This window comes from Chlorocebus sabaeus, chromosome 10 (genome assembly GCF_047675955.1).
Source record: "Chlorocebus sabaeus isolate Y175 chromosome 10, mChlSab1.0.hap1, whole genome shotgun sequence".
NCBI lineage: Eukaryota > Metazoa > Chordata > Mammalia > Primates > Cercopithecidae > Chlorocebus > Chlorocebus sabaeus.
In genome coordinates, this window is record NC_132913.1 from 61,635,129 (window position 1) to 61,663,069 (window position 27,941).

Sequence of the window (27,941 nt, forward strand, 5' to 3'; positions counted from 1 at the left end):
GGAACTTCCGAGGTCAAAGGTAACAGCTTCCGGCAACTGATGCCTACACTGGCCAATCCTCCCTCCGTCCATCTGTCACTTCGGGTAGTTTGGAGGCCAGGTGAGCGGCGTGCACGGGGGAGGGGCGTGCATAGTTGAGACAGAAACCGGGAAGACCCAACTGTGGGGGGCTACTGCTTGACCAAGGGGCTCCAGAGCCCAGCTGCGCTGGCTGCGATTTGAGCGCCCAGGGCCGGGGTGCGGGGTGGACCGCGGCGGCCCTTCGACCAAAGGTGCTTGAAGCTCGAGCCCATTACTTTCTGTGAACTCTGACTCGAGCGGCAAAAACTTTTCTGCACTGTTTTTCTCATCTGTGTTATGGAGATAATAATTCCTGCCCTAACTGTAGTACGTTTGCGAGAATCCAACGATATGTTTCTGAAAGCGCCAGCTGAACTAAGAGCGCGTGAAATAGAATGAGACAGCTTTGCAAGAACGGAGGCCCTTCCCCCAGCTGTACGGTGCTGACGCCGAAAGACGTTCAATAAAGACTTACTGAATGACGAATACACGTTAGGAGTTAGTAAAATCTCTCAAGGCTTCACCTCGTCAGTGGGCTAGGTGCCATTCTAACCAGGCGGCAAGTTTCCTTAGCTTTCCCTACGACCCCAGTTAGGCAGCTCAGATTACCTATTGCAGCTTGATGGACCTTGGGACTCCAGGTTTTTGAGTGGACATGGCTGCTACTGCAGCAGGTGACCCACCAACCAAGCTCTCTATCAGGGTAATGTTAAGAATAAACTTAGGCCGGGCGCGGTGGCTCACGCTTGTCATCCCAGCACTTTGGGAGGCCGAGGTGGGTGGATCACCTGACGTCAGGAGTTCGAGACCAGCCTGGCCAACGTGGTGAAAACCCGTCTCTACTTAAAATACAAAATATTAGCCGGGTGTGGTGGCACGCGCCTGTAATCTCAGCTACTCGGGAGGCTGAAGCAGGAGAATCACTTGAACCCGGGAGGCGGAGGTTGCAGTGAGCCGAGATTGCACCATTGCACTCAGCCTAGGCAACAAGAGTTAAACTGTCAGGAAAAAGAAAAAAAAAAGAATAAGACTTTATGAGAAATTTTCTCTCCTACCAAATAACAACAATAACAGCTTTCACGTGAATATCTAGTATGTTCTATGCACTGTGCAAAACACTTTACATGTTGCCTTATTAAGTTCTAACAGCCCATCAAACAGTGTCTTTTATTTTACTGGTGAGGCAGAAGGCATAGGGAAGAGAGAGATTAAATAGTCTGCCAAAATTATATAGTGATGGAACTAACTATAAAACACAAATAGAAGGAGATCCAGGACATAAGGTTGAAACACAGAAAGAAAATAACAGAAGCCATCAAGACATCAGACTTCTCACTAGGAGAACAGGAAAACCCTTAGGAGTTTCAGGCTGAAGTTTTTCTTTACTCATTTTGTTTTCTTTTTAAGGAAACATTTATTATATTTAAATTTTGTTTTTAAATTGCTAGCATCTGCCTGTGTAAAGCCATTCTAAGGTTTTGTCATTATTAAAGGAAAGAAGGAAACTCTGTAAAACAATGTGTCCATTCTGGCAGCGAAATAAGGATCTTTAGGTGTTCTATTATAAGTGAAGATCTAAGATTTTCCAAATTACAACTGAAGAGGTAACCTAGATATTAAAGTATATAATTGCGATTTATAAATTAAATATGTGAACTTTCTTCTAGAAATGCCAACAATTTGAAATTATATTGACATATTTTTGTCTGAATCAATGAGTCTGTTTCAAAATTTCAGTCTCATCAGAATTATAATCTGTGTGTATTATTTCCCAGCTTAAATAAGACCCCTTCTTCCTTCCCTTGAGGAAGCACTGGGCACATAAGATTTTTTTCCATAAGACAAGTTCCAGCAATGAGAATACAAAGATTAGTAAGACATACTCCCAGCCCTCAAGGATCTCATTGTCCAGTAAAGGGACTTATATATACACAAATGTTGTAGAATCTAGCCTTTACAACAGTAGAGCTAGGTACAGGGATTTCCAAATGTGGAAATGGTGAAAGGAAGTTCAGGGAAGACTTTAGGAGAGAAAGATCTTAGAGAATAAATGTGAACTATAAACTATAAGAAGGTAGTTTTCATTGCCATTTTCTTATTGAGTTGTAGTACAAGATTGAGTCCCAAGTCATAGTCTTATTGATTTTTAGGCTATAGTATACAAAATGTAAAACTTTAATGAACAACCAAGCATGATCACTCATGCCTGTAATCCCAGGGCTTTGGGAGGCAGAAGAGGGAGGATCTCCTGAGCCCAGGAGTTCCAGGCTGCAGTGAGCCCTGATTGTATAACTGCACTCCAGCCTGGGTGAAAAAGCTAGACCCTGTCTCCAAAAAATAAAAATAAAAAAATCAAAGCTTTAATGAACATCCTTAATTAAATATGGCAATAATATCCTTTGGTCATTGAGTAAAACTGTTTGTTTTTATATCCTTAAAGGTTTTTTTTTAATTTTAAAACATCTGTATAATTTTTAGTTTAAAAAATGGAACCTTTTTCCTGTGACACGTTCGTGGCATTACCTCCAGCAACAGTCGATAACAGGATTATTTTTGGAAAAAATTCAGATAGACTCTGTGATGAAGTACAAGAGGTAGTTTATTTTCCTGCTGCAGTTCATAATAACGTGGGAGAACATCTTAAGGTAGGTGAAATAAATGTTTTGTTAGCAATATCATAAAGTTATTTAAAAAATATCATAAAGTTATTTCTATAAATAGGAACTTGGAAGAAACTATAAAAGTTAAAATTGAGGAATTTACATTTGAAAAATAAATGAGTCAGAAATAAACCGTAATCTTTTATTTCAGTGATTTGGAGGAAGTTGAAATAATAATAAAATTATCCATTCTTTGAATAAATATTTGAATGGTCTCCATATGCAAGCATGTTAGATAGGGCAAGAGATTTAAAGTCAGCTGTCAAGACTCCATCTATTCCAGGAGCTTAGAGTCTAGTATAGGAATAAGATGTGTATGCATTATACCCCATTTTAAAACTGGGTGGTTTAAATGCTAAAGTTAAGTAAGAGTAGCATGCTGTGGCAGCAGAAGAGAAGGAACATTTAATGCGGCTTGGAGTTAGCTGGAATTTGATGGACAAAAAGGATTCTGATTCTGAATTGGTATAGGTTCTTCTTGATGTAGAATAGGAAAGTCATCCCAGACTCTGGAAATGACAGTTTTATGACACATCAAAAAAGGTTTTTTAGGCTCTATGTTAACACTATCAATATACATTTTATGCAGTCACTTCGTAGTATACACATTAATTAAAGGATCCTTTAAAAACTTATTTAAAAAACCCATTTAATGTGGAACTTAAAATGAGAGCCTCAAATTATGCTATTGTTGCTAATTCATACTTTTTAGATTTTATTTTATTGATATTATAATATTAAAACATATTAAATATTAGACTGTTTTCTGTATCCTATGTCATATTTTTTTCTTTTGCTAAGACCACTTATTCATCTGTGATACCATTTCCACTTTATTTCTTCAGATATAAATCTAGCCTGTCCTGTAAACCAGTGGTTCTCATTCTTTTCATGGCTGTGGACATACCTAATAGATGACTTCAAAATGTGATGTGAGATTCCTATGACAAAACTCTTGTATTTGAAGGCTACCAGATGGGTACTTATATCACTAATTAAAAAACACTGGATATTGAGGTTGAGAACTACTTCCTTAAGCTTCAACTCACACATCTACAAAAATGTTTCAAGATATTACGGCTAGAGACCATCTTTCTCCTGAGCTTCAGTAGCACCTTGTCTTCACTTCATGACCCTAATACTTTATATTTTATTTTATCTTAATTAATGTACAAGTTTTAGTTTCTCAAAAGTGAGATCTTTATCTGATTCATCTTTGTAACTACCATATCTCTTGGCAGAATGTTTTATAATAGGAAATGCTCAGCAAATATTTGAATGAATAAATACTTTAGGGTTATTCTGGATATGTTTTAAGGGTAATGCTTTTATTATTGAAAATTTCAATTTACTTATATTTCCTTTACCTCTTTCATAAGTCTTGTCTTCTGACTGATTTTTTTAAATTCTGGAGTTTGATAGCTTTTCTGGTTTCGTGGTTCTTGCTATGACTTTTTTTTTTTTTTTTACAGTGTACGTATATAGAAATTGATCAAGTTCCTGAAACGTATGCTGTTGTCCTGAGTCGCCCAGCATGGTTGTGGGGGGCAGAAATGGGAGCCAATGAGCATGGAGTTTGCATTGGGAATGAAGCTGTATGGGGAAGAGAAGAAGTTTGTGATGAAGAAGCACTATTAGGAATGGATCTTGTCAGGTTATTTTTTGTTACGTTTCATGCTATAGACCTTTTCTAATTTGTAATTTTTGTGTAACTCTTACTTGTTTTCTTTTCCTATTTTTGAGGGGGCTTTGATACTTTGCAGTTTGTGTCAAAATGTTTTAAAGTACCGGCATGCAATTTCATGACTCTCAGTTTTGTTTGGTTTTTTAAATCAATTAATTTTTGGTTTTTTGAGATGAGATCTCACTGTGTCATGCAGGCTGGAGTATAATGGTGTGATCATGGCTCACTATGGCCTTGAATTCCTGAGCTCAAGCAATCATCCCACCTGAGTCACCCAAGTAGCTTGGATCAAAGGCACGTGCCACCACACCTGGCTAATTTTCAATTAAAAAAATTTTTTTTTTTTCAGAGACTAGGGTCTTGCTATGTTGCTTACACTTGTCTTGAACTCCTGGCCTCTAGTCATTCTCCTGCCTTAGCTCCTGAGTAGCTGGGATTACAGGCACAGGCACCATGCCCAGCTTTCAGATATTATTATTTGGGAGAAGGGAAGAAGTAGGAAATTATGATTCATTGGAAGTGCCTAACATATTTTAATCACACCTTAACTAATTCTCACCATAACCTCATGGGCTATCGTGCTCATTTTACAAATGAGATATCTGAGGTTCAGAGATAAAGTAACTTGACAGTGAATTACCAAATTCAAATTTGATAGGTTTGTTTGACTCTAGAAACTTTGTTTCCATGATTCCAAACTGACTTCAGAAGGAAAAATTTTAAAGTTAGATGTCATTTCATCTGTTAAGTTGAAAGAAATTTTACTTGGGGAATCTAAAAAATCTCATGAGCATGAAATTATTTAAGAAAAATAATGGAAATTTATTTTAATCTGAGAACTTTATATTTTTGTTTTAGACTTGGCCTTGAAAGAGCTGATACAGCTGAAAAAGCCCTCAATGTCATTGTTGACTTATTAGAAAAATACGGCCAGGGTGGAAATTGCACAGAGGGTAGGATGGTATTTAGCTATCACAACAGTTTCCTGATAGCTGATAGAAATGAGGCCTGGATTCTGGAGACTGCAGGGAAGTACTGGGCAGCAGAAAAAGTACAAGGTATGGACAACTTTTTGTGATTTAACTTGTTTTTGCAATTAATAAAATATACCCTTACCTGTAGATACTGCATTTAAATGCTTCCAAGATTAATAATCTAGTATAATGAAGGGTTGAACTATAAGGGAAATTTAAAAATTTGAAAGAACAATGGAAAAAGTGCCATAAAGAGCTTTCTTGAAAAATATAAAAAGGTAGCATTACCTCTGGGAATATGAATTTCATGTAACCTGTATATACTTTCTTTGCTGCAGCTCTTGGCCGTTTCATCGTACTTTTTCACTTTAATAATCCCTTACAATTTCTTCCCCTTTAAACTTTGGGCTGCACTCCAAAATCTTATGTGTAAGTGTGGAGGTGAGGAAATGAGAATGGGGTTAAAGACAGGTGTTTGTGAGTTGGTGGTTGGAAAAGCTATGTTGATACAATAGTAAAACACAGACGTTTGATATCTTTGAATAAAATAACATTATTTAATTGTTTTCGAATGCTTTGATTTTTCATTCTCATTTCCTTTGTGATATATATTCCTCTAATTTTTCAAGTGAGGAAAGCCAGAGATGTAAAGTGATTTAAGGTGGTAAATGAAAGACCTAGAATTTAAATCTTTTCATCTTGAATCTCGTCACTAGAACATAGCCTTATGTTTAAGCATAATCATGTCCGTCTTGGGTATTTAACTCCTGGACTCTTAGTTTACTAGAGAGATAAGATAAACATGTGAAAATGTTAAATGGTGCATGAATGATACAGACACATAGATGCTCTGAACATTTAGAGAACAGAAAGGTTATTATTGTGAGCTAGAGGAATTCAGAAAGGCTTCATGAAGGTAGCCTTGAACTTTGGAGGATTTGGGTGTTATTTTTCGAAACAGGTCATTACCAGTTGTTTTGATGGACATTTTGTTTTATGTTTTGCATATATGTTTATTAATATACAACATTGTAGTTAGAAGTTTTCTTTTTGTGATCATTGGCTTGATAATATCATTGAGCACTTTTATTTTATTAAATATACTACGTGCAAGAGAGAAATAAATAAATACATTTTGTTGAAAAAGCCCCACCTAGCCATCTAAAATGAACACCTTCATTGGGTCTCACTGTCTAGCTGTAGATTAACTTAGCCAACTGGTTTCTCTTTCTATTACTAACTAAGCCCAAGAAGTAAATTGTTAAATGATAGGGAATTATTTATTAGATGGAAAATTATTGGCTGGGCATGGTGGCTAATGCCTATAATCCCAGCACTTTGGGCGGCTGAGGCAGGAGGATCACTTCAGCCCAGGAGTGTGAGACCAGCTTGGGCAACATAGTGAGACCTCAGTTCCACAAAAAATACAAAAATTAACTGAGTGTGGTGACGTGTACCTGTAGTTCCAGCTACTCAAGAGGCTGAGGTGGGGAGGACAGCTTGAACCCAGGAGGTCGAGGCTGCAGTAAGCAGTGTACAATGTAGGCACATTGTAGACATTATGGACATGTCACAGTGCTGCAGAGATTTTGTTTATGGCCAGTTTTGGAGCCTGTTTATGGCCAGATTTTGGGGGGCTTGCTCCCAACAGGTGTGGCTATAAAAGGGCAACATGAGGGATCCTTGTGGTGATGGAAGTATTCTTGATCTTGACTATAGTAATACCAATATTCTGGTTGTGATATTATACTACAGTTTGGCAAGATGTTACCATTGGGGGGAACTGGGTGAAGGGTACACAGTATCTCTTAGTATTTTTTTTTTATAACTGCATGTGAATCTATAATTATCTCAAAATAAGTTTAATTTTAAAAATAATTCATTTATCTTTTTAAATATGTAATAGATGCCCATGGCACAAAATTTAGAAGTCTATATTTACGTTTACATAGTGAGTAGGTATCATAATGTACAGATACGTGCTTTATGTTAAATATGACTTTTCTTCTTTCTCCTCTTCTTTGAAAATAGAGGGAGTTCGTAATATTTCTAATCAGCTTTCCATAACAACCAAGATTGACCGGGAACACCCAGACATGAGAAACTATGCTAAGCGGAAAGGTTGGTGGGATGGTAAAAAGGAGTTTGATTTTGCTGCAGCGTATTCCTATCTTGACACAGCCAAGATGATGACTTCATCAGGCAGATACTGTGAAGGCTACAAGCTTCTAAAGAAGCACAAAGGTGATTTTATCATATAAATAATATTAGGATGACAAACTATATTTTGTGTAGATGTAATATGGGAATGACAAAATCTATTTTGGAGAATTATAATTAGTAAAAAGATTGTTCTATTAAAATGAAAACTATTTATTTATCATAAAGCTATTTTTTGAGATAAGTATTATACAATTGTGAAAGGGTCATGATTCTTTTGAAGGTAAAGTTCAGATTTTCCATGCTCAGATGCATTTTTTCAGTTCTTATTAATATTCTTAAAACAAAATTGGGATTACTTTTCTTCTGAGAATTCACCGCAACCTGGAGACAGGCTTCTTTGACAATTGCTGCTGCTGCTGTTATTTATTTTTGGGTAGTACTCTTATCGATTATTTTCTTATATATAGAATTTCTGGCCAGAAGACAAACTGAGCAGATATACAAATTCCCTATTTCCACTCCAAAACTTGAGAAATGTTGGATAAAACATTTAAACATTAAAGACATATGTAGCTAAGTTCAAATACAAGAATAAAAAATCACCAGGTACCAAAAATGAAGAGAGGGCCCACACAATCCTCCTCATCTCCGTGTCAGTTGGGGGATTCTGGACCAGATATACACCTTAGACGCTAGAGTGTTAACATTCATGAGAATGTACGTGTATAACTGAAAAAGATCAACATTTGGGGAACAGGAACTGGACTCCTTATTAAGGCTACGAGTCTGAAAAATGCTAGTCCACTCCCTACCCAGAGTTTAGGATGGAATTGAGCTGCCTGCTGCTCCAGCATGTGGATCAATACAGTTTCTTGTAGGAGATTGAACTCTGAGCCACATTTATTTTGGGGGCTCACCTGGAGCTACCTGATGAGAAACAAACACTGATTTATAACCAGTAAACCAGACAAGATCCCAGCATACCTATATTTCTATACCCCTTATATGAATATTTGATATGACAAATATTTATATTTTACTCAAATTTCCCATCCAAATGGGAAATCTGCTATAATGAATCTACATGTATTTGCCATTGAAAATATTTGTTACATGGGGGTTCAGGTGAAAATGTAGCTTCTATGACTATTATGATAGTTTCTACTGTTATGTCCTCAAGTTCACTCATCTTTTCTTCTGCATTTAATCTGCTATTAATCTCATCTAGTAATATTTTAATTTGTTATTATACTTTGAATCTCTACAAGTTCCATTGGTTCTTTCTGCATAACTCCCATTTCTCTATTCTTTACTTTCAAGTTTTAAAAAAATCCTTAAGCATGTTTAGCATCTTTATAATAATAATTATAAAGAGTGGCTGGACGCCATGGCTCACGCATGTAATCCCAGCACTTTGGACGGCCGAGGAGGGCAGTTCATTTGAGGTCAGGAGTTCGGGACCAGCCTGGCCAATATGGTGAAACCCTGTCTCTACTAAAAATATAAAAATTAGCCAGGTGTGGTGCAGGCATCTGTAATCCCAGCTACTTGGGAGGCGGAAGCAGGAGAATCGCTTGAAGCCGGGAGGCGGAGGTTGCAGTGAGCCAAGATTGCACCACTGTACTCCAGCCTGGGCAGCAGAGCCAGACTCTGTCTCAAAAAATTTTTTAAATTAAAAATTAAATAATTAGAGTATAGTTCATTAACATTTAATGGAGGCTGGTTCTGGTTGCAGGTAAGATGGAATAAGTAAACTCTACTCTGTCTCTCTCTCTCTCTGAATATAACTGAAAATCTGGAAAGAACGCATGGAGCGGCTTTCTGAGGAGTCTTAAAAGTAAAAAGGAGCAGTCAGCAGGGCAAAAAAAGCAGAGTCAAAGCAGGAATGATCCAGGAGTGAGTTTCATGGTTGTGGTTGTTTTTGTTGTTTTTCTCATTTCATCCAGCCTAGTGTTAAACAGCATGAATCCCAGAACTATGTACTGGGTGTCAACAGAAAGAGCTCCAAGAGATACCTTCTTTTTCTTGTCTGAGGAGAGGGAAGGTGGACACCAACAAGACACAGCATGGGAGCAATCTCCTGGGAATTTTTATTTAATTAAATTAATTACTTAACTTTTTTGCCACTTTCTTTCTGTCTCTTCCCAGCTCCCAGGCAAACTCCAGTCCTGAATCTGCAGTCTTGTGACGGTTATGTGATGATGGTAGCAGCTGCTGGGAGGCATCTAAACTCTAAGGGAAGGGAATTCTCTCCCACTAGAGGAATTGTGGTCCAAAGACCATAGGAGAAATTATGTTGCTTTTTGACCTCTCTGTTTTCCTGCCTCTTGGCCTCAGAGGCAGACCCAGATGGGACGCAGTTGGGCAAAGAAGGGAGATCACCAAGGCTCTGTTGTTCTAGCTAGAGGACCTGGAAGGAGGATCCCTGGAAGCCAGAATGTCAGGGAGAATTGAGAAGCAGAGGTAGCTCAAGAAAGAAATCCCATGAAGTTGTATAAGAATACCTGGGTCTACCCTAAGCTGTACATAGGTGTATCTGACCCTAAATAGCACACCAAAGCCTTTGAGAGCTAACCTATAGAGTAGACAACTGCTCAGTTTCCATACTGGCCGCTGGATAGTGCTCTTTTAGGACAGTAAAAGAGCACTGCAGAAAGGTTTTGTAAACAACTGACACATGGGAATCTAGCCCACAGAAGATGGCTCAAAACTATGATTGGACATACAGTAACATGGAGAAAATGAACCAGTTCCTTGAAAGCTACAAACCACCAAAACTCACCTAAGAACAAATAGATAATTCTTGTTTTAGCAGATACTTTAGTTGGTTGTACTCAGCCTGCAAATTCTGTCTCCTGGTTGGCAACTCAAATTTCAGTTTAGCTCTTTTATCCTTAGCTGAGCTGTTTGCCGTCTGCCCCACACATGTTTAATCAGCAGTCAGATGGAGATTTGGGCAGTTCTTTTACACAGAATTTGGGAGTTCTCTCTCTCTGACTCTCTTTTATGGGATTGCCCCCTCACTTTCTTTTCTTTTCTTTTCTCTTTAACTTTTTTGAGACCGAGTTTTGCTCTGTCACCCAGGCTGAAGTGCAGTGGTATGATCTCGGCTCACTCTGGGACTATAGGCGCATGCCACCATGCCTGGCTAATATTTGTATTTTTAGTAGAGACGGGGTTTCACCATATTGGTCAGGCTGGTCTCGAACTCCTGACCTCAGGTGATCCACCCCCCTAGGCCTCCCAAAGTGCTGGGATTACAGGCGTGAGTCACCGCACCCAGCCTGCCCCCTCACTTTCTACTGCTTGTGGTTGAGGTCTGGTTCTTCAGGCCAGAAACACCGTTTTCTATTGCTGCCTGCATAGAATGACACAGCATTGACCATGGGCTTCCCTCAAGCTAAAGCCATAACAAAAATAACCTTACCCTATGCTTCATTCTGTCTCCCAACTTTCACCTTTCCTCCAGAATGTTACTTCGGTTGTTAATTGTAAAGAGCCTTCAGGTAGTTGTTTTTCTGTATGTTGTCCCAAGTTGATAGTTATCTGCAGGATGGTTGACCTGATAGGAGTTCACTTAGCCACACTGAAAGTAGAACTCCTTCCCATGTCATTTAACATTCTATGATATTTTACTTATAAAAATTAATATATTCATATGATTCAAAATTCAAAAGTACACAAGATTATACAATGAAGTCTCTCTTTCCTACTCTGTCCTGAGATATTCAGTTTTTTTCCCATATGTAGTTCCTTATGTGTTCTTCCAGAGATGATATATGCTTAATGAAACAAATATGTAATTTTTCTTTTTTTACAGAAATGATAGCATGCTATTCATGCTATTTATACTTTTCTCCACATAACTTTAGTTAGTAGTATACAATGTAGATAAGTTAGCAATATATAATGTAGATCATTCTGTTTCAATATATACAGAACAGAACAATGTCTTTTTTTTTTTTTTTTTTGAGACGGAGTCTCACTCTGTCACCCAGGCTGGAGTGCAGTGGCGTGATCTCGACTCACTGCAAGCTCCGCCTTCCGGGTTCACGCCACTCTCCTGCCTCAGCCTCCTGAGTAGCTGGGACTACAGGTGCCCGCCACTGCGCCCAGCTAATTTTTTGTATTTTTAGTAGAGACGGGGTTTCACCGTGGTCTCAATCTCCTGACCTCATGATCCGCCTGCCTAAACCTCCCAAAGTGCTGGGATTACAGGCGTGAGCCACTGCACCTGGCCAGAACATTCTCATTTTTTAAAACAGATGTGTAGCATCCCATTATTTTGTTATTTCTTTATGGTAGTATTTTAATCATTGTATAATAAAGATTGCATGAATCATACTTTAGCTATCAAATCCCTGTTATTTAGGTTATTTTTAGTCTTTATTGAAATTATATAACATGCTTATAGTTTATTTATATTCACATCCATGACTATTTTCTTTTCTATTCTTTTCTTTTTTCTTTCTCTTTTTTTTTTTTTTTTTTTTGGACAGAGTCTTGCTGTGTCCCCCAGGCTGGAATGCAGTGGCACCATCTCAGCTCATTGCAACCTCTGCCTTGTGGATTCCAGCGATTCTCCTGCCTCAGTCTCCCAAGTTGCTGGGATTACAGGTGCCTGCCACCACGCCTGCCTAATATTTTTATTTTTTGTAGAGACGGGTTTCACCATGTTGGCCAGGCTGGTCTTAACTGGCTTCAAATGATCCGCCCACCTAGGCCTCCCAAAGTGCTGGGATTACAGGCATGAGCCACTGCACCCAGCCAAGCCACCGCGCCCAGCCCCATGACTATTTTCTAAAACTGAGTTTGTAGAAGTAGAATGTCAGGTCAAAGCTTATGCACATTTGAAGGTTTTTGAAACACATTGTTAAATGACCACCAGAAAAGTTACATAAATTTAAATTACTGCCAACAATATTTGAGTACCCATTTTCTAGCATGCTTATCAATAGAGGGTTTTTCCAACCTTTATAAATTTTGTAGGCAAAATGGCATGTAAATATATACACCTACTATGTACCCACAAAGAGAAAAAAGAAAAAAATGGCATGTTATAATTTTAATTTTTTTTAGTGAAATTAGATATATTCTTACATTTACTGAAAATTTGTAATTGCTTTGTAAGTTGTTTATTAATGTATCTTTTTCCCATTTTCATGTTGGGTTATTACTAACTCTTAAAAAAATAACTTCCAATGTATTTTTTTCCTTTGCTTCTGAATAATTCCAGCAAAGTAAGTTTTATTTAGATTACTGAGTGGCAGATAGTTGCCGAAAGGGTCATGCTACTAATAAAAAATGTGACTAATATACCCTCCTTCACTTGAAGGATAAAATGTTTCTATTAAAAAAAAAAGTGTTTTCAGACAGTATCTCGGTCTGATACTTAGGCTGGAGTGCGTGGCGTGATCTCAGATCACTGCAACCTCTGCCTCCCGGGTTCAAGTGATTCTCGTGCCTCAACCTCCCGAGTTGCTGGGATTCCAGGTGTGCACCACCATGCTAGGCTAATTTTTGTATTTTTTTGTAGAGCTAGGGTTTTACCATGTTGCTCAGGGTGGTGTCGAATTCCTGGGCTCAAACCATCTGCCCACCTTGACCTATCAAAGTGCTGGGATTACAGGTGCGAGTCATTGTGCCTGGCTGGTAAATGGTTCTATAAAGCAGTCAGAAAGCAACTACTCAGAGATGGATCAGTCAGTGATTGATATTTGCTTCTCATGTATTCATTAAACAAATTATATGCTAATTATTATGAGGGTGTGGCCAAAACATTAAGGAATTGATTACAACAGTACAGGATGGCTTGGTCTGGGTTCCAGGGTCCACCAAGCAAGGTTGTGGAGAATCATGCCCTGCACAAGGGGGCAAGTGGGGCTGAAATCCAGCCCCACTGTCTGCCCCAAAGAAGAGGCTCCTTTCTCTAATTTTCATAAAGGTTAGCCAGCCCAGAAATGGCAGTGGTAGCATGGAGATGGAGCAAAGTGGACAGATTTGGCATATACTTTGGTGGCAGAATGGACAGGACTTAATTAATTGGAGTGAAGGTTAGAGAGAGAGAAATGTCACAAATGAATACCAGGTTTCTGCCGGGAACCAGTGAACAGTAGGAAATGCCATTTGTAGAGATAGGCTAGATGGAAGATTTGAGGGTAAAGAGTATAGTTTTCCATTTTAGAAGAATCAACTCCTCTGAGATAATAACCTAACCATCCCAGAGGGATGATTTGCATCTCCCTTTGTCTGAGAGGACAACTCATCCTCTTCCCTTCCTGGGTTTAGAACTTCACCCAAAAGGTGGTGGTGATTGAGGGTGCAGCGTGGGGTAGGAGTAGTCTCAGGAGGTAGGCACTCCTATCCACTTGAAATTCAAGATATTAACTCAAACCTGTAGCAAAAATAGAGTAAGATTCTAGAATAAAGCTGATGCTGTTGGATATTTTCAGTCTTTCATTGATAGGTACACAGGAAGTGACAAAGGATTTTTTTACATGATGTTATAAGTACCTTCCCCTGTATATATGTTTCTCTTACTTTTTATTATTAATGTTGTTTGGTGCTAATACAGCTATTTAAATAAATCCAATCTCAGTATAAAAAAAGGAAAAAGTTTGACAGAATATTTGTAGAATGCCTTTACATTATTGTTTTCAAAGTAGTTAATATTTATATTTTAATTTCCAAAAGAACATGTTATAATATGAAAAGTTTTCTGTAAAGCTTCTTAGTGTTAGTTTATAGTTTTACAAATAGGTTATCTAAACTCTCTTTTTCCCCCATGTAGATAGATAAGTATGTAGAAAATGCTAAAGCATGTTATACTAAGGATTTTAATTTTTGACTTATTGTAAAAGGAGAGCATCAAGAAAAATAGCTAAAGCATGCGAGGCTTAATACCTAGGTGATGGGTTGATAGGTGCAGCAAACCACCATGGCACACGTTTACCTATGTAACAAACCTGCACGTCCTGCACACATATCCCAGAACTCAAAATTTAAAAAAGAAAAAAAAAAAGTAGATCAGGAGTGGCTGTTGCAGCAACACCTACTCCCATTTATTAATTGCTTTTATCAAGGGCCAGATACTGTACTAAATGATTTAATTATATTATTCTTTTTTTTTGAGGCAGAGTCTTGCACTGTCCCCCAGGCTGGAGTGCAGTAGCAAGATCTCAGCTCACTGCAACCTCCACCTCCCGGGTTTAAGCGATTCTCCTGCCTCAGCCTCCCAAGCAGCTGGGATTACAGGCACCCGCCACCACGCCCAGCTAATTTTTTGTATTTTCAGTAGAGAGAGGGTTTCATTTTGTTGGTCAAGCTGGTCTCAAACTTCTGACCTCATGATCTGCCCACCTTGGCCTCCCAAAGTGCTGGAATTATAGGCATCAGCCACCACGCCCGGCCTAATTATATTATTCTTTAAGCAACCATGTGAAATAGATATCTTCATTTTACAAATGAAGAAACCACCAGTATTTGTGGTCTTCTCTATAAAATTGAAAAAAATTGACTTTCTTATTTGTCATATTTTTCTCTCAGCACCTAATTCACTATGTTGTGTATGCTTAGTAAGTATTGAATAAATTAAAGTATTGTTAGTTGATTTGAATTAAATTGTAATTTGCAGATAGTTTAACAAAGATCACTGTTGTGTACTTTTTACTAGTAATAAATTTAAAGGCTCAGGAAATGCATTTAGCAGATATTCTTTAAAAACGAAGAACAATAATGCATAATTAAGATGGAGAGGAAAATGCCAAGAATTCTAAGGTTTAGGGTAATTGGACAAAAGGAAGAAAAAAAGATAGAAATAATTATAAGCCAATTAGGTACTGCATCATAATAATAATTCAGTTACATTTAAGAATAACTGAATCGTAGATTTGAATTGCATACATGATTATAGGAATAGATGCATCTGACATGAAACTTACTTTTTCTCAAGTGTGAAGTATAGTTCATCTAGCTTTCTGTGCTTTGACAAAAGAATATCTTTCTAATACTTTCACAAAAAATTGTCTACCAGTACATTATAGTTAATTTTTCCTATGATTTTTCTAGATAGAACAGCCTGCCTCTCTTCTTTCCAACTATCCCTACCTGATAGCTATTAACTGTGCTGCATGTATATCCAAATTGAATCTATATTCACTCATGTATTTTAAATAACTAGCTTAAATTGCAATGAAATTACACCCTGTGTTTTGCATTTATTTTACTGAACCCTGCCACTGCAGTCTCAGTACTTATTCAATGCTTGCTAGTGGATTACTTATAGCTATCCTACTCAAGTGATCATGTAAATCCTCCTTTCATTTTGAGAATTGTAGGTTTTGAATACAGAAAATATTTTTATAATACCTGTATTATCCCAGTATTATGGTTCTGACACTGTTTTTATTAAAATTTGCCATTTATAGGAATTTGGATTTGAATCATTTTAAAGGCTCACTAGGTGTTGAAACTGTGTGCCTGATAATATAGGTGTGGATGGCAGGTTTTTGCTTTATTGTTTAGTTTTAATATTAAGGGCTGCTTTTAGGCACACCTTCTTTACTGTGTTTTTCAAAACTAACAGAAATATATTGCTTCTGTAACAAGTTATCTATAAATTCAATAAGTTATTTTTCTTGATTTTGAAGTAATGGCTATATTGTGGAGAAACTGGATAAGACAATGTAGACTTGTATAAATCTGTTGTCATTAACATAAAATAGTTGGTAACCTGCATAATTAACTGAGGGCAGAACATTATATTATTTTATACGGAAATCAGTTTTAATTTGAAATATTATGAATTACAATTTGGATACAGGCTCGCCGTGAGCTTTTTCTTTTAATTCCCAATTACGGGAATAGTGGGGCGGGGAGTGGAGATTCTTACTTTTCATGCTTTCTTTTTTTTTTTAACAGTTACTTCATTTTTTATTCTTTTACTGTCATTTTAGGGTTTTGAGAGAGAGGAAGGAGATACCTGTGGTTAATCAACCATGTTAAGTGAAAGTTTTTTGTTTCTTTAGAACTAATTGAAATATAATAATTAAACATTTCCATATAAAGTATCTAAAAATATCTGTTGGCAGAAACTATGTTTTGTGATTGAGCGACTGATTGATTGACAGGGTCTTGCACTGTCAGCCCAGGCTAGAGTGTGGTGGCACGATCATAGTTCACTGTAACCTCAATCTCCTGGGCTTCAACAGTCCTCCTGCCTCAGCCTCCTGTGAAGCTGGAACTACAGGCATGCGTTACCACATGTGGCTAAAATTTTTTTTTTTTTTTTGTAATAGATGGCAGACTTGCCATGTTGCCCAGGCTGGTCTCAAACTCCTGGGCTCAAGTGATACTCCTCCCTCAGGCTCCCAAACTGGTGGAATTACAGGCATAAGCCACCATGCCTGGCCTGTGTGTGTGTGTTTGTTTTTTTTTTTAACTGTACTTGTTACCTGGATTCACCACATTCATTACTGTTATTAAGAAATTGGTACTACTTCAGGGTGAAAAGAGACTGATGTATTTAATAAATGGGAGGCATAATAGTGCAGTGGAGTGTTAAAAAGCACAGGGCTGGTTATGAAGGAGTAGCTGGTATTAGACCAACTTCCTTCCAAGAATAACTATGAGATCTGGAGGGAGAAAATCCCTGTTGTTGGAAGACATGGATGAATACCCAAAAGAGTACACAAAAGAGTAGAGATGAGGAGCCTAGATCCTGAAGACTGAGAGAAGACTCTACACATTGAGAAGACCTTGACTTTCTATATCACAGTTTTTTAATGCAATTGCCAACTTCTAAGCAGCACGTAGGTAGGATGAGACATGACACTGTGAAATCAAGCAGAAAGTAGCTGCTAGGAGCCCTAAAAGCTAAGCAGAGATTTTTTGCAGCCTCACAAGGCCTTAGGGACAAAAATTTGATTGGAGGGCCAACCAAGAAGAAGGTACCTGGGAAATACCCCTAAGCTTTCAATTGAGATCTCAGAAATGCTACTCCTTAGGAAGAGTAAGAACAAACAAGGGATAGACTAGTCTCAACACTGGATCAAGGTAATCTACGTATATTCTATCTGGTTGCCAGAAGAATATTAAATGCTCTGTGAAAGAAAGTATCATGCAGAGCCTCTATAAAATATCCTTCAATTGGAAAGTATCAGGCATGCTAAGAAATAAGGCCAAATGACTGAAAACCAAGAGAAAAAGTAGATAGTAGAATCTGATATATAGGCTGTCTACACATTAGCTTTATTGGAAACAGACTTTAAAATTACTATTATATATGCAAAAGAATTAGATGAAAAGATGGAGAATTTCATCAGGGAACTGGAGTCTGTAAAAGAACCAAATGGAAATAATACAACTGAAAAATTATAACTGAAATTAAGAATTCAATAGATTGATTTAACAACAGATTAGGTATAACAGAAGAAAAACATTAGTGAACTGGAAGATCAGTAGAAAAGATTCCAATTCAAACAGAGATAAAAGTTTAGAAAATATAGACAAGGATCTGAGAGGCATATATAGGACTCAGTGAAAAGGTCTTATATACATAAGATTGGAGACTCAACAGGAAAGGAGAGAGAAAATAGAGAAGGGCAAAAGCAATAGTTGAAGGATATTGGCCAAGAATTTCCCCAAACTAATAAAAGTCATCAAGCAACAGCCTCAAGAAGCTCTACAAATCCCAAGAAGGACAAACAAGAGGAAACCACACCTAGGCCCATCATAGTAAGATTTCTGAGCGGGAAAAAAGACAGAGAGAAAATTCTGAAACACATCCAGAGGAAAAAAAAAAATCTTCAAGGAACAAATATAAAGCTGACAGCTAACTTTTCAACAGAAGGGAGGGAATTCTAAAGACTGTAAAATGACAACTTTAAGGTGATGGAGAAAGATAATAACTACTAATGTAGAATTGTGTAGCTAGTGAAAATATCCTCTAAAAATAAAGGTGAAATAAAACAGAATTACTAGACAATTGGCATTAAAAGAAATGCTAATGGGCATTCTTCAGGCAGATAGAAGCAAGGTACGCAGTAGTAGATGAAGAGCAGCAGAAACAGTAAATACATAGGTAAAACTAAACAAACTTTGTTGAAAATAATAATAACTTTCTAACCAATGGCCATAGCTGCAGTGCTTAAAGTCTATTGTGCATGGATTTCATGGAGCACTATATTTTCCACAGGATGCTTTTGGCCAGTGACTGACTGAGAGCAGCAGGGAGATAAAGGCAGGCCCATTCTAGGGATACACGGACTCCTCTAATGGCTAACATGGATCCAGGACTCCTTGACAGCCTGGCCAGGCTTTCCTTAGATGGCATGGCAGCCTGGGATACTTCTCCAACTTCTCTTTCGTCTCTACTAAACTCAGACTTCAGATTGTATCATAGTCTGATGATTCTCTGAGACTTTCCAGGTTCCCTCCCCATTTTCTGTCACAGGCATTTCCCCTAAAATATTTGATCCCATGTTGTGGCATCTATTTCTCAGAAGACCCAGACGAACACAGTAGAAATTAAAATGCATTAGAATAGCACAAAAGATAGGCAGTAATTGGAGCTAAGTTCTGTATGGGTCCTTCTTGCATTAATTGGTAAGTGGTAAAGAACTAATTTAAGGCCAACTGTAGTAAATCAAGAGAAAGTAATAAGATTTTTAAAAGTGTATAAATAATAAGCTGATGGGAGAACTGTAGTAATAAATACTTGATAAGTATAAAGAAGACAAGAACGGAGAAAAAGAGACAAAGAATAGATGGAATATATAGAAAACTAATAATAAAATGGTCTACTTAAATCCAAATCATCAGTAACTATGTTATATTTACTTAATTTTTTCAATTAAAGACAAAAGACTAGGCACAGTGGCTCATTCCTGTAATCCTGGCATTTTGGGAGGCTGATGGGGGAGGATTGCTTAAGGCCAGGAGTTCGAGACCAGCCTGGGCAACATAGCAAGACCCCCATCTCTGCAGAAAAATTTAAAAATTAGTCAGGCATAGGCTGGGTGCAGTGGCTCACACCTGTAATCCCAGCACTTTGGGAGGCCAAGCTGGGGAGGATCACCTGAGGTCAGGAGTTCAAGACCAGCCTGGCCAACATGGTGAAACCCTGTCTCTACCAAAAATACAAAAATTAGTTGGGCATGGTGGCGCACGACTGTAGTCCCAGCTACTTGGGAGGCTGAGGCACAAGAATCACTTGAACCCAGGAGACAGAGATTGCAGTGAGCCGAGATCGCACCACTGCACTCTAGCCTCACAGAGCAAGACTCTGTCTCAAAAAAAAAAAAAAAAATTCTGTAAGGGCAATGGTATTGAATATATTTTTGCATTATTAATTCCTTTTTCTAGGAATTTTTTACCTGTTACAGTGACTTTGAGACTTTGCATATTTATATTTAAAATAAAATACCTTTCTTGTGATAGTGGAATGAATCTAATTGTAGTTGATACAAAGTTTGTTTATAGTCAGTCTCTTAATTTATGTCAAGACCAATAACTCATATATTATCAGTAGAGAAAGCAGTTCATATTTGCAAGGCATCTGTATATGCATATGTATTTGATGATTTTAAAAATTATTTCCCTAGGAAATATAACTTTTGAAACAATGATGGAAATTCTTCGAGATAAACCAAGTGGCATTAATATGGAGGGAGAATTCCTGACCACTGCAAGCATGGTTTCTGTTTTACCTCAAGACTCCAGCCTTCCTTGCATTCACTTCTTTACAGGGACTCCTGATCCTGAGAGGTGAACCACAAAATACTATAAACCAGCAAGGGGTCAGGGGATGGAGTAAAGTCATTAGTATGTTAATAATTTTGTCAGGATAAATTTTTGTTATACAACTAGGACAATAATTTTTAATATATTTTCTGTTCAGGCTTTAATCTGCAACATTCACATATGTGTAACTGTTCTCTTTTTATGGGAAGGAAATGTGAATAGTTTCTTGTATGCGTTATCCCTACTCCTTCTTCCTACAAATAGATTTAACATTGTCAAGAAAAGAAGGTAGATTTTCTTACTCAGATTTCAGATATGATATTAGATAATTCATAACAGTACAAAGGTTAAATGATGTAGTTGTGCAGGATTTACTTATGCACTCATATCTAGAAAATACACATGAAACTTAAAATATCAATAGTTCCAGTTTTATTTAATTATTATTATTATTATTTTGAGACAGAGTCTCACTCTGTCACCCAGATTGGAGTGCAATGGCATGATCTCAGCTCACTGCAACCTCTGCCTCCCAGGTTCAAGAGATTCTCATGCCTCAGCCTCCCTAGTAGCTGGGATTACAGGCGTATGCCACCACACCTGGCTAATTTTTGTGTTTTTCATAGAGACAAGATTTCACCTTGTTGCCCAGGCTGGTCTCCAACTCCTGGCCTCAAGTGATCCACCTGCCTCAGCCTCCCAAAGTGTTGGGATTACAGGCATGAGCCACTGCACCCAGTCCAGTTATATTTTAGGTAATACTTTTGTTGACTATCTTGATTTAAGTCACTAGTATCTCACAAAATGCACATTACATTTAGAAATGATTTTATATTCATTATCTCTTAGTGTAGCAGCCTTTCATATTATTAAAAATATCTTCAAGAAAATGGAATAAAACATTTGAGTCTTCCTTTTTTTTACACAGGCCTTGCTCTGTTGCCCGGGCTAGAATGGAGTGCAGTGGCACAGTCAGCACACTGTAGCCTTGAACTCCTGGGCTCAAGTGATCCTCCCACCGTAGCTTCCCTAGTAGCTGGTACTGCAGGTGCATGCCACCATGCCTGGCTAATTTTTAATTTTTTTGTAGAGATGGGGTCTGGCTATGTTGCCCGAGGCTGTTCTTGAACTCCTGGTCTCAAGAGATTCTCCCACCTTGACCTCTCAAAGTGCTGGGATTACAGGCATGAGCCACTGTGCCCAGCATATGTCTTCCTTACTGACACTGGCGCTGATGTTCACCCTGAGTCCTAATCCTCGGTCTATAACATTAATGGTTGTTCTTATCCTCCAACTGTGGAATGTGAAGTAGGAAAGACAAACTATTACTTTGCTGACTGTTTACGTGCCAGTTCCTCTGTTAGGTTCATGGGAACACAAGACTAAAAAAAGTATGGTTCCCTGCCCCCAAGGAGATCCTGGTGTATCAGAGAAGACAGGCATGGGTATAACTAATGTGATAGGGACAAGTTAGTATGTAACATTAACAGAAACTTCTAATTAGAGAGAATCTTGGAAGACTTAGAATAACACTGAATATTTTTATATATTGACATGATAATTTAATAAAGACTCTTTCTTCTAGATCTGTTTTTAAGCCTTTCATATTTGTGCCACATATTTCACAACTATTGGATACCAGTTCACCAACATTTGAACTTGAAGATCTAGTTAAAAAGAAGTCACATTTTAAGCCTGACAGAAGACACCCACTCTACCAAAAACATCAACAGGCATTGGAAGTGGTACATAATAATGAGGTAAGATAGTTTATATTCTTTGTTATATCATTAAGTATAAAGTTTGATTCAATCCGTATTTTGAACTTTGGAGGATCAGCTTTCCTCCCTTCTTATAAAAAATAGGTTTAGGATTAGTTTAGATGCTCAGACTATAGTAGAGCTGTATTATTTTTATCTTTGATTATGAATACATGTATTGTGAATCTTGTAGAGAAATTTAGTACATTAAACATAATAAAAATAGCTAACATTTGTTGAACACTTACATAGTACTTTTACATGGTTTACTTTATCTAATCTTCACAACTACTTTATGAAATGGGTACTATTTTGATTCCCACTTTGCTGATAAAGTATCTGAGTCTAGGAGAGTTTAAGTAACTTGCTTAGTATATATCCCACACCAAAAATTACAAAGCCTCTGGAGAGCGGTTGACCTGGTTTCTTAATGTTCTTAATCATATAGGCCTAGATTAAAATTAATTGAAAGTGACTTAAAACCTCAGAGACTTAAAATAATAATTAGTTTTAGTTTTTAAAAAGTGATACATCCTCATTATTTTAAAATGTAAGCATTATAGAAGAGCAATATATCACTCAAACTCTCTTCTCTAGAAATAAGGATTTATTTTTTTCTGGTATAGATAGATAGGTCATTTTATAATGTCTATACCTATTCAGCTTGCTAAAGAAAAATAATAGGTAAGAAGGGAATGGAAAGCTGCCTAAAGCCATCCATCCGTTGACCCCCTGCAATGAAATAAAACATTAACCATCTTAAATCGTTTCTCGTCTGTTTCTACCTCCTGGTTTTTCTTGCCTATAATTCCTTTTACTTTCTCAAGGCATATACATTTACATTCTATTCACACTGAAACGGATTAAATGAATTTTCCTCCAGGTAATAATTTATTTTTGTCTGCAGTGTTGGCATTGTTGCTATGTGTTTTTTTTCCCTCACCTATTTCACTTAGACTCAAAGCAACAAGCTCTGCCAGACTTCCTATTTTTACTAGAAAATTTTTATTTACATTTTTATTTTTAAATAAAAATTCTAAAGCTGTAACTATTTTAGACTTTACTTAAAAATCATAAAATATTGATTGACAATGTAAAGTAGTGGAAAGATAATGGAATTTGAGGGAAGAAGAGTGAAAGAGCTGGGTTCTGGTCCTGGCTCTGTAAATAACTTCTTTTGTGTCTTAGGGAGAGTCAATCCTACTGGTAGTTTTAATTTACATTTCTTGATTACTAGTAAGATTGAAAACCTTCTCCTATGTCTATTGGTTGTGAGTATTTTATTTTAAATTTCTTGTCTATTTTTTCCCTTAGGCTGTTTTTCCATTGATTTTGGGTTATTTTTGTTTTTTTTTTTAAATTTTTTGCTTTAAATAGGCAAAAATGTGTGAATATTAACTGTTGTAATAAGGCAGAATTTTATTCCAGTTTATTGTTTGACATTTAACTTTTTTGTCAGACAAAAATTTTAAACTTAGTCAATTATATTTATTAGTCTTTTGCTGTAAGGCACCTTGATTTCATGTTTCAAAAGGCCTACCTCACCTCAGTATAAATATAACTTCTAGCATATATGTGTTTTTTAAAAATTTAGTTCTTTAGTCCATCTGGAATTTAGTTTTGTGTCTTTCATGAAGTAGGGATTCTAACTCTGTTTTCCAAAAAGGTGACTAATTATTCCAATACCATTTATAGAGAAAACCCATTTTTTTCTCACTAATATGAAATGTAGTGTTTCCTCAGATGAAAACTGCATACAATTTCATATTGAAGTCCATATTAAGGTTATTTGTTTTGTAGAGTTCTACCCCATAATGGTTCAAATTTTAAAAATTATGCTCACAGGCCAGGTGCAGTGGCTTACGCCTGTAATCCCAGCACTTTGGGAGGCCAAGGCGGGTAGATCAGCTTAGGTCAGGCGTTTGATACCAGCCTAACCAACATGACGAAACCCCCTCTCTACTAAAAATACAAAAATTAGCCGGACATGGTGGCGGGCGCCTGTAATCCCAACTACTCGGGAGGCTGAGGCAGGAGAATCGCTTGGACCTGGGAGGTAGAGGTTGCAGTGAGCTGAGGCTGTGCCATTGCACGTTAGCCTGGGCGACAGAGTGAGAGTCCGTCTCAAAAAAAAAAAAAAAAAAGGTATGCTCACTTTTTTAGTGACTTTATTTATTTATTTATTTATTTATTTATTTATTTATTTTGAGACAGAGTCTCAGTCTGTCGTCCAGGCTGGAGTGCAGTGGTGTGATCTCGGCTCACTGCAACCTCTGCCTCCCAGGTTCAAGCGATTCTCTTGCCTCAGCTTTCCGAGTAGCTGGGACTACAGGCATGCGCCACCATGCCCAGCTAATTTTTGTATTTTTAATAGAGATGGGGTTTTACCATATTGGCAGGCTGGTCTCGAACTCCTGACCTCATGATCCACCCGCCTTGGCCTCCCAAAGTGCTGGGATTACAGGCTTGAGCCACGGTGCCTGGCCAAGTTTTTTCTTACATACTTTTTCTCTAAATAAGTACCTTATAACTGATAATGGTGATTCATCAACAATTTAAAAATTACTTTCTGTAAGAATCATGGACCTTTTTTCTCCCTTTATTGAAATAAAGATGAAGTAATAGAGGAAATGTCTTCTTTTAGTTGATTTTTTCCTGAACATTACTGTTCTATTTTATTAATCTGATAATACTGGTTTTAAATGTAAAAGATCTAAATTGATAAAAATATTTCAGCCTCAGTTTTCAGCAGCCTTCCACATAGACAGTTCATATGAGATTTTCTGTTGTCTTGTTGTCTTTTAGGTTTTTTACTTATAAACTACTCTCATAATTGTTTTTGTCTTTTCTACTAAAAATAATTTGGTATTCATTGCATTAACTCAATCTAGAGCAATGATTTTCCCAAAGAATTTCATTCTTTCTGTCTCTAAAGAACAAGAAGGGAACCAAACCACAATTAGATGCCAGAATGAACAATCCTTATCTGTAGAGGTGGGTTGAATTTGGTTAGATTTATGTGTATGTGTATATGTATTTATCTTTATATTTTTAATTGTTTAGGAAAAAGCCAAAATAATGTTGGACAACATGAGGAAACTGGAGAAAGAACTATTCAGAGAGATGGAATCAATCCTTCAAAACAAGCATCTTGATGTGGAGAAAATTGTTAATCTCTTTCCTCAGTGTACAAAAGATGAAATTCAAATTTATCAGTCAAATGTTAGTTCTTAGTGATCATATGGTCAGCTAATATTAGTTCTTAGTGATCAGTGGTCAGCAATCTTCAAAGTCAGAATCTGTCACCTTGGTAAATTATATAAACCTAATTTGAGCAGATCTGATTATTCTTGGATAGTATTCAAGTGATACCTTGACTATTAAACTACATACAGTGTTGCTGAAATACTCAGAAAGAAAACAGCATTGGAGTTGGATTCATGTATCGTGGGATACAGGTGTTACTTCAGGTGATGTACTTGCATATTTTCTTTAGCCATAGTAACTTTTTGTCACAATAACTAAGTATTCAATTATATATAAAGAATGAAACATTAAAATGATACATGGATTTATATTTATTATAATTATGTAGTACCCTCAAATCATCTTGTCTGTTACATCAAGAAAGCAGATTTTTTTTAGTCATGAAAAATATCTCAAGTGGTAAGTTGTTTGTGCTTAAGGCAAATATTAACCAGCTCTAACAAGAAAAATGTCTGGGCCGGGTGCGGTGGCTCAAGCCTGTAATCCCAGCACTTTGGGAGGCCGAGACGGGCGGATCACGAGGGCAGGAGATCGAGACCATTCTGGCTAACACGGTGAAACCCCGTCTCTACTAAAAAATACAAAAAATTAGCCGGGCAAGGTGGCGGGCAACTGTAGTCCCAGCTACTCGGGAGGCTGAGGCAGGAGAATGGCGTAAACCCGAGAGGCGGAGCTTGCAGTGAGCTGAGATCCGGCCACAGCACTCCAGCCTGGGTGACAGAGCAAGACTCCGTCTCAAAAAAAAAAAAAAAGAAAAGAAAAATGTCTAGATTTACACATTGTCAATACAGTATATTAGTTCTGCAAATGTACTTTTGGTAAACTCAAACATGCTTTTTGTCAAGACTTGGCTAACCAGTGAGCTTGTAGCTCTCATTGTCTAGCATTTTTAGGGTCGTTCTCCTTAATAGGCTTTTATGTTAATAAGATATATTTTTAGAAGAGCTTCTTTGGGAGATTAGAGAATAAGATAAAAGAACTAAAACCTTAGGATATACTGTTTCTGGGTCTGAAATCTCTCTCATTGTTTACTTCTGTTTACTCAGTGAAAACAGAAACAAGAATGAGGTAGTGGCAATGAAATAGAATTATTAGCATATTATGAACATTATAACATTTTGAACACTATATTGCATTATATATTATGAACTTTATACATGAGTAATATCTTCCTAAAGTTTATAAAACTTTATGTTTAGGTTACATAAAGATTACCAAGACTCAAAATTGCAAAAATAAACAAAAGAAAAATCCAGCTGAAAATAACACTAAGTATTTTTGAGTTTCCAGAATGTCCATTTTGGTATTTGGTTACATTATCTCATTTACTAGTCACTATCAGCACAATTAGGTTAATAAAGAAGTGGGTCATTATATTTAAAGTGTTCAGGAAGTTATGTGTTCAAAGTTCTCTCATAAATACCATCATCTACCTGATACTGCTCTTGTCTAATATAGGGTTGACATTACAAAAGAAAAGATGTCTGACTCAAGTACTCAGTTGATTCTGTTTGCTTTAAGTTTGGTTCAGTGATAGGCTGTCTTCTAACCCCTATACTCCTCTTCTCTCCTTTAATAGATGAGGAAACTAAGGGCAAACAGTTCATTACACTTACGGGAATCTTATTTCCTTCTCTAGGGGCAGCATGTTTTCACCTTCTCCTTTGCTGCCACCTTAGACTAAACTAGCACCATCTTTAGCTAGACCATTGCATTAACTGTTCTCCTACACCCATTTTTATTCTTTATTTCTACCCATATGAGTCACTATGGCCAATCTATTACAAATTTAAATCTGATTATGAATTCCCCTCCTAAAACTCTTTTTTAAAAGAGACTTTATTTTTTGGAGCAGTTTTAGGTTCACAGCAAAATTGAACAGAAAGTACAGAGTTCCAATATAGCCCCTATCAGCACACATGCATAGCCTCCCCCACTATCAACATCCCAGCCCCAGAATTGTACATTTGTTACAATCGATGCCCCTACACTGACACATTATCACCCAAAGTCCATAGTTCAAGTTAGAGATCACTCTTAATGTAGTACATCCTATGGCCCTTGATAATTATAAAATGACATGTATCCACCATCATAGTATTACACAAAATAGTTTCACTGCCCTAAAAATCTTCTGTGTTCTGCCTGTTTATCCCACTGTCCCTCCAACCCCTGACAACCACTGATCTTTTTACTATTTCCATAGTTTTGCCTTTTCCGTATGTCATATCATTGGAATCATATAGTATGTGACCTCTTAAGATCGTCTTCTTACTTAGTAATATCCATTTAAGGTTCCTCCATGTCTTTTCATGACTTGATAGCTCATTTCTTTTAGTGCTAAATAATATTCCATTGTCTGAATATACTACTACTGAAGGATATCTTGGTTGCTTCCAAGTTTTGAAAATTATGAATAAACCTACGTGTGAAGATTTCTGTGTGGACATGTTTTCAACTAATTTTATGTAAATACTAAGGAGCACAATTGCTGGATCATGTGGTAAGAGTATGTTTAGTTTTCTAAGAAACTGCCAAACTGTCTTCCAGTGGCTATCATTTTGCATCCCTATCAGAATGAATAAGAGCTTCTGTTGCCCTGTATTCTTGTCAGCATTTATTGTTGTCAGCA

The 27,941-nt window shown here is 37.1% G+C and overlaps 2 protein-coding genes across 3 annotated transcripts in view; one reads left to right on the forward strand and one right to left on the reverse strand.

The window, feature by feature from the left end:
- On the forward strand, window positions 1-27,744 carry SCRN3 (secernin 3). Of its 2 annotated transcripts, none has more exons than XM_007965398.3 (8): window positions 1-100; window positions 2,539-2,705; window positions 4,193-4,374; window positions 5,263-5,462; window positions 7,410-7,622; window positions 20,144-20,306; window positions 21,868-22,042; window positions 25,106-27,744. In XM_007965398.3, the coding sequence occupies exons 2-8, from the start codon at window positions 2,547-2,549 to the stop codon at window positions 25,274-25,276; spliced, it is 1,263 nt and encodes a 420-aa protein (XP_007963589.3). In that variant the 5' UTR covers window positions 1-100; window positions 2,539-2,546; the 3' UTR covers window positions 25,277-27,744. The 2 variants fall into 2 exon arrangements, with proteins under 2 accessions (XP_007963589.3, XP_007963590.3); XM_007965399.3 differs by lacking the exon at window positions 1-100 and adding an exon at window positions 3,566-3,652 and having other exon boundaries at window positions 2,599-2,705.
- Window positions 1-27,941, reverse strand: part of CIRSR (corepressor of RBPJ and splicing regulator) — a 501,165-nt gene that overhangs the window by 48,408 nt on the left and 424,816 nt on the right. The gene's annotated exons all lie outside the window — the stretch shown is intronic.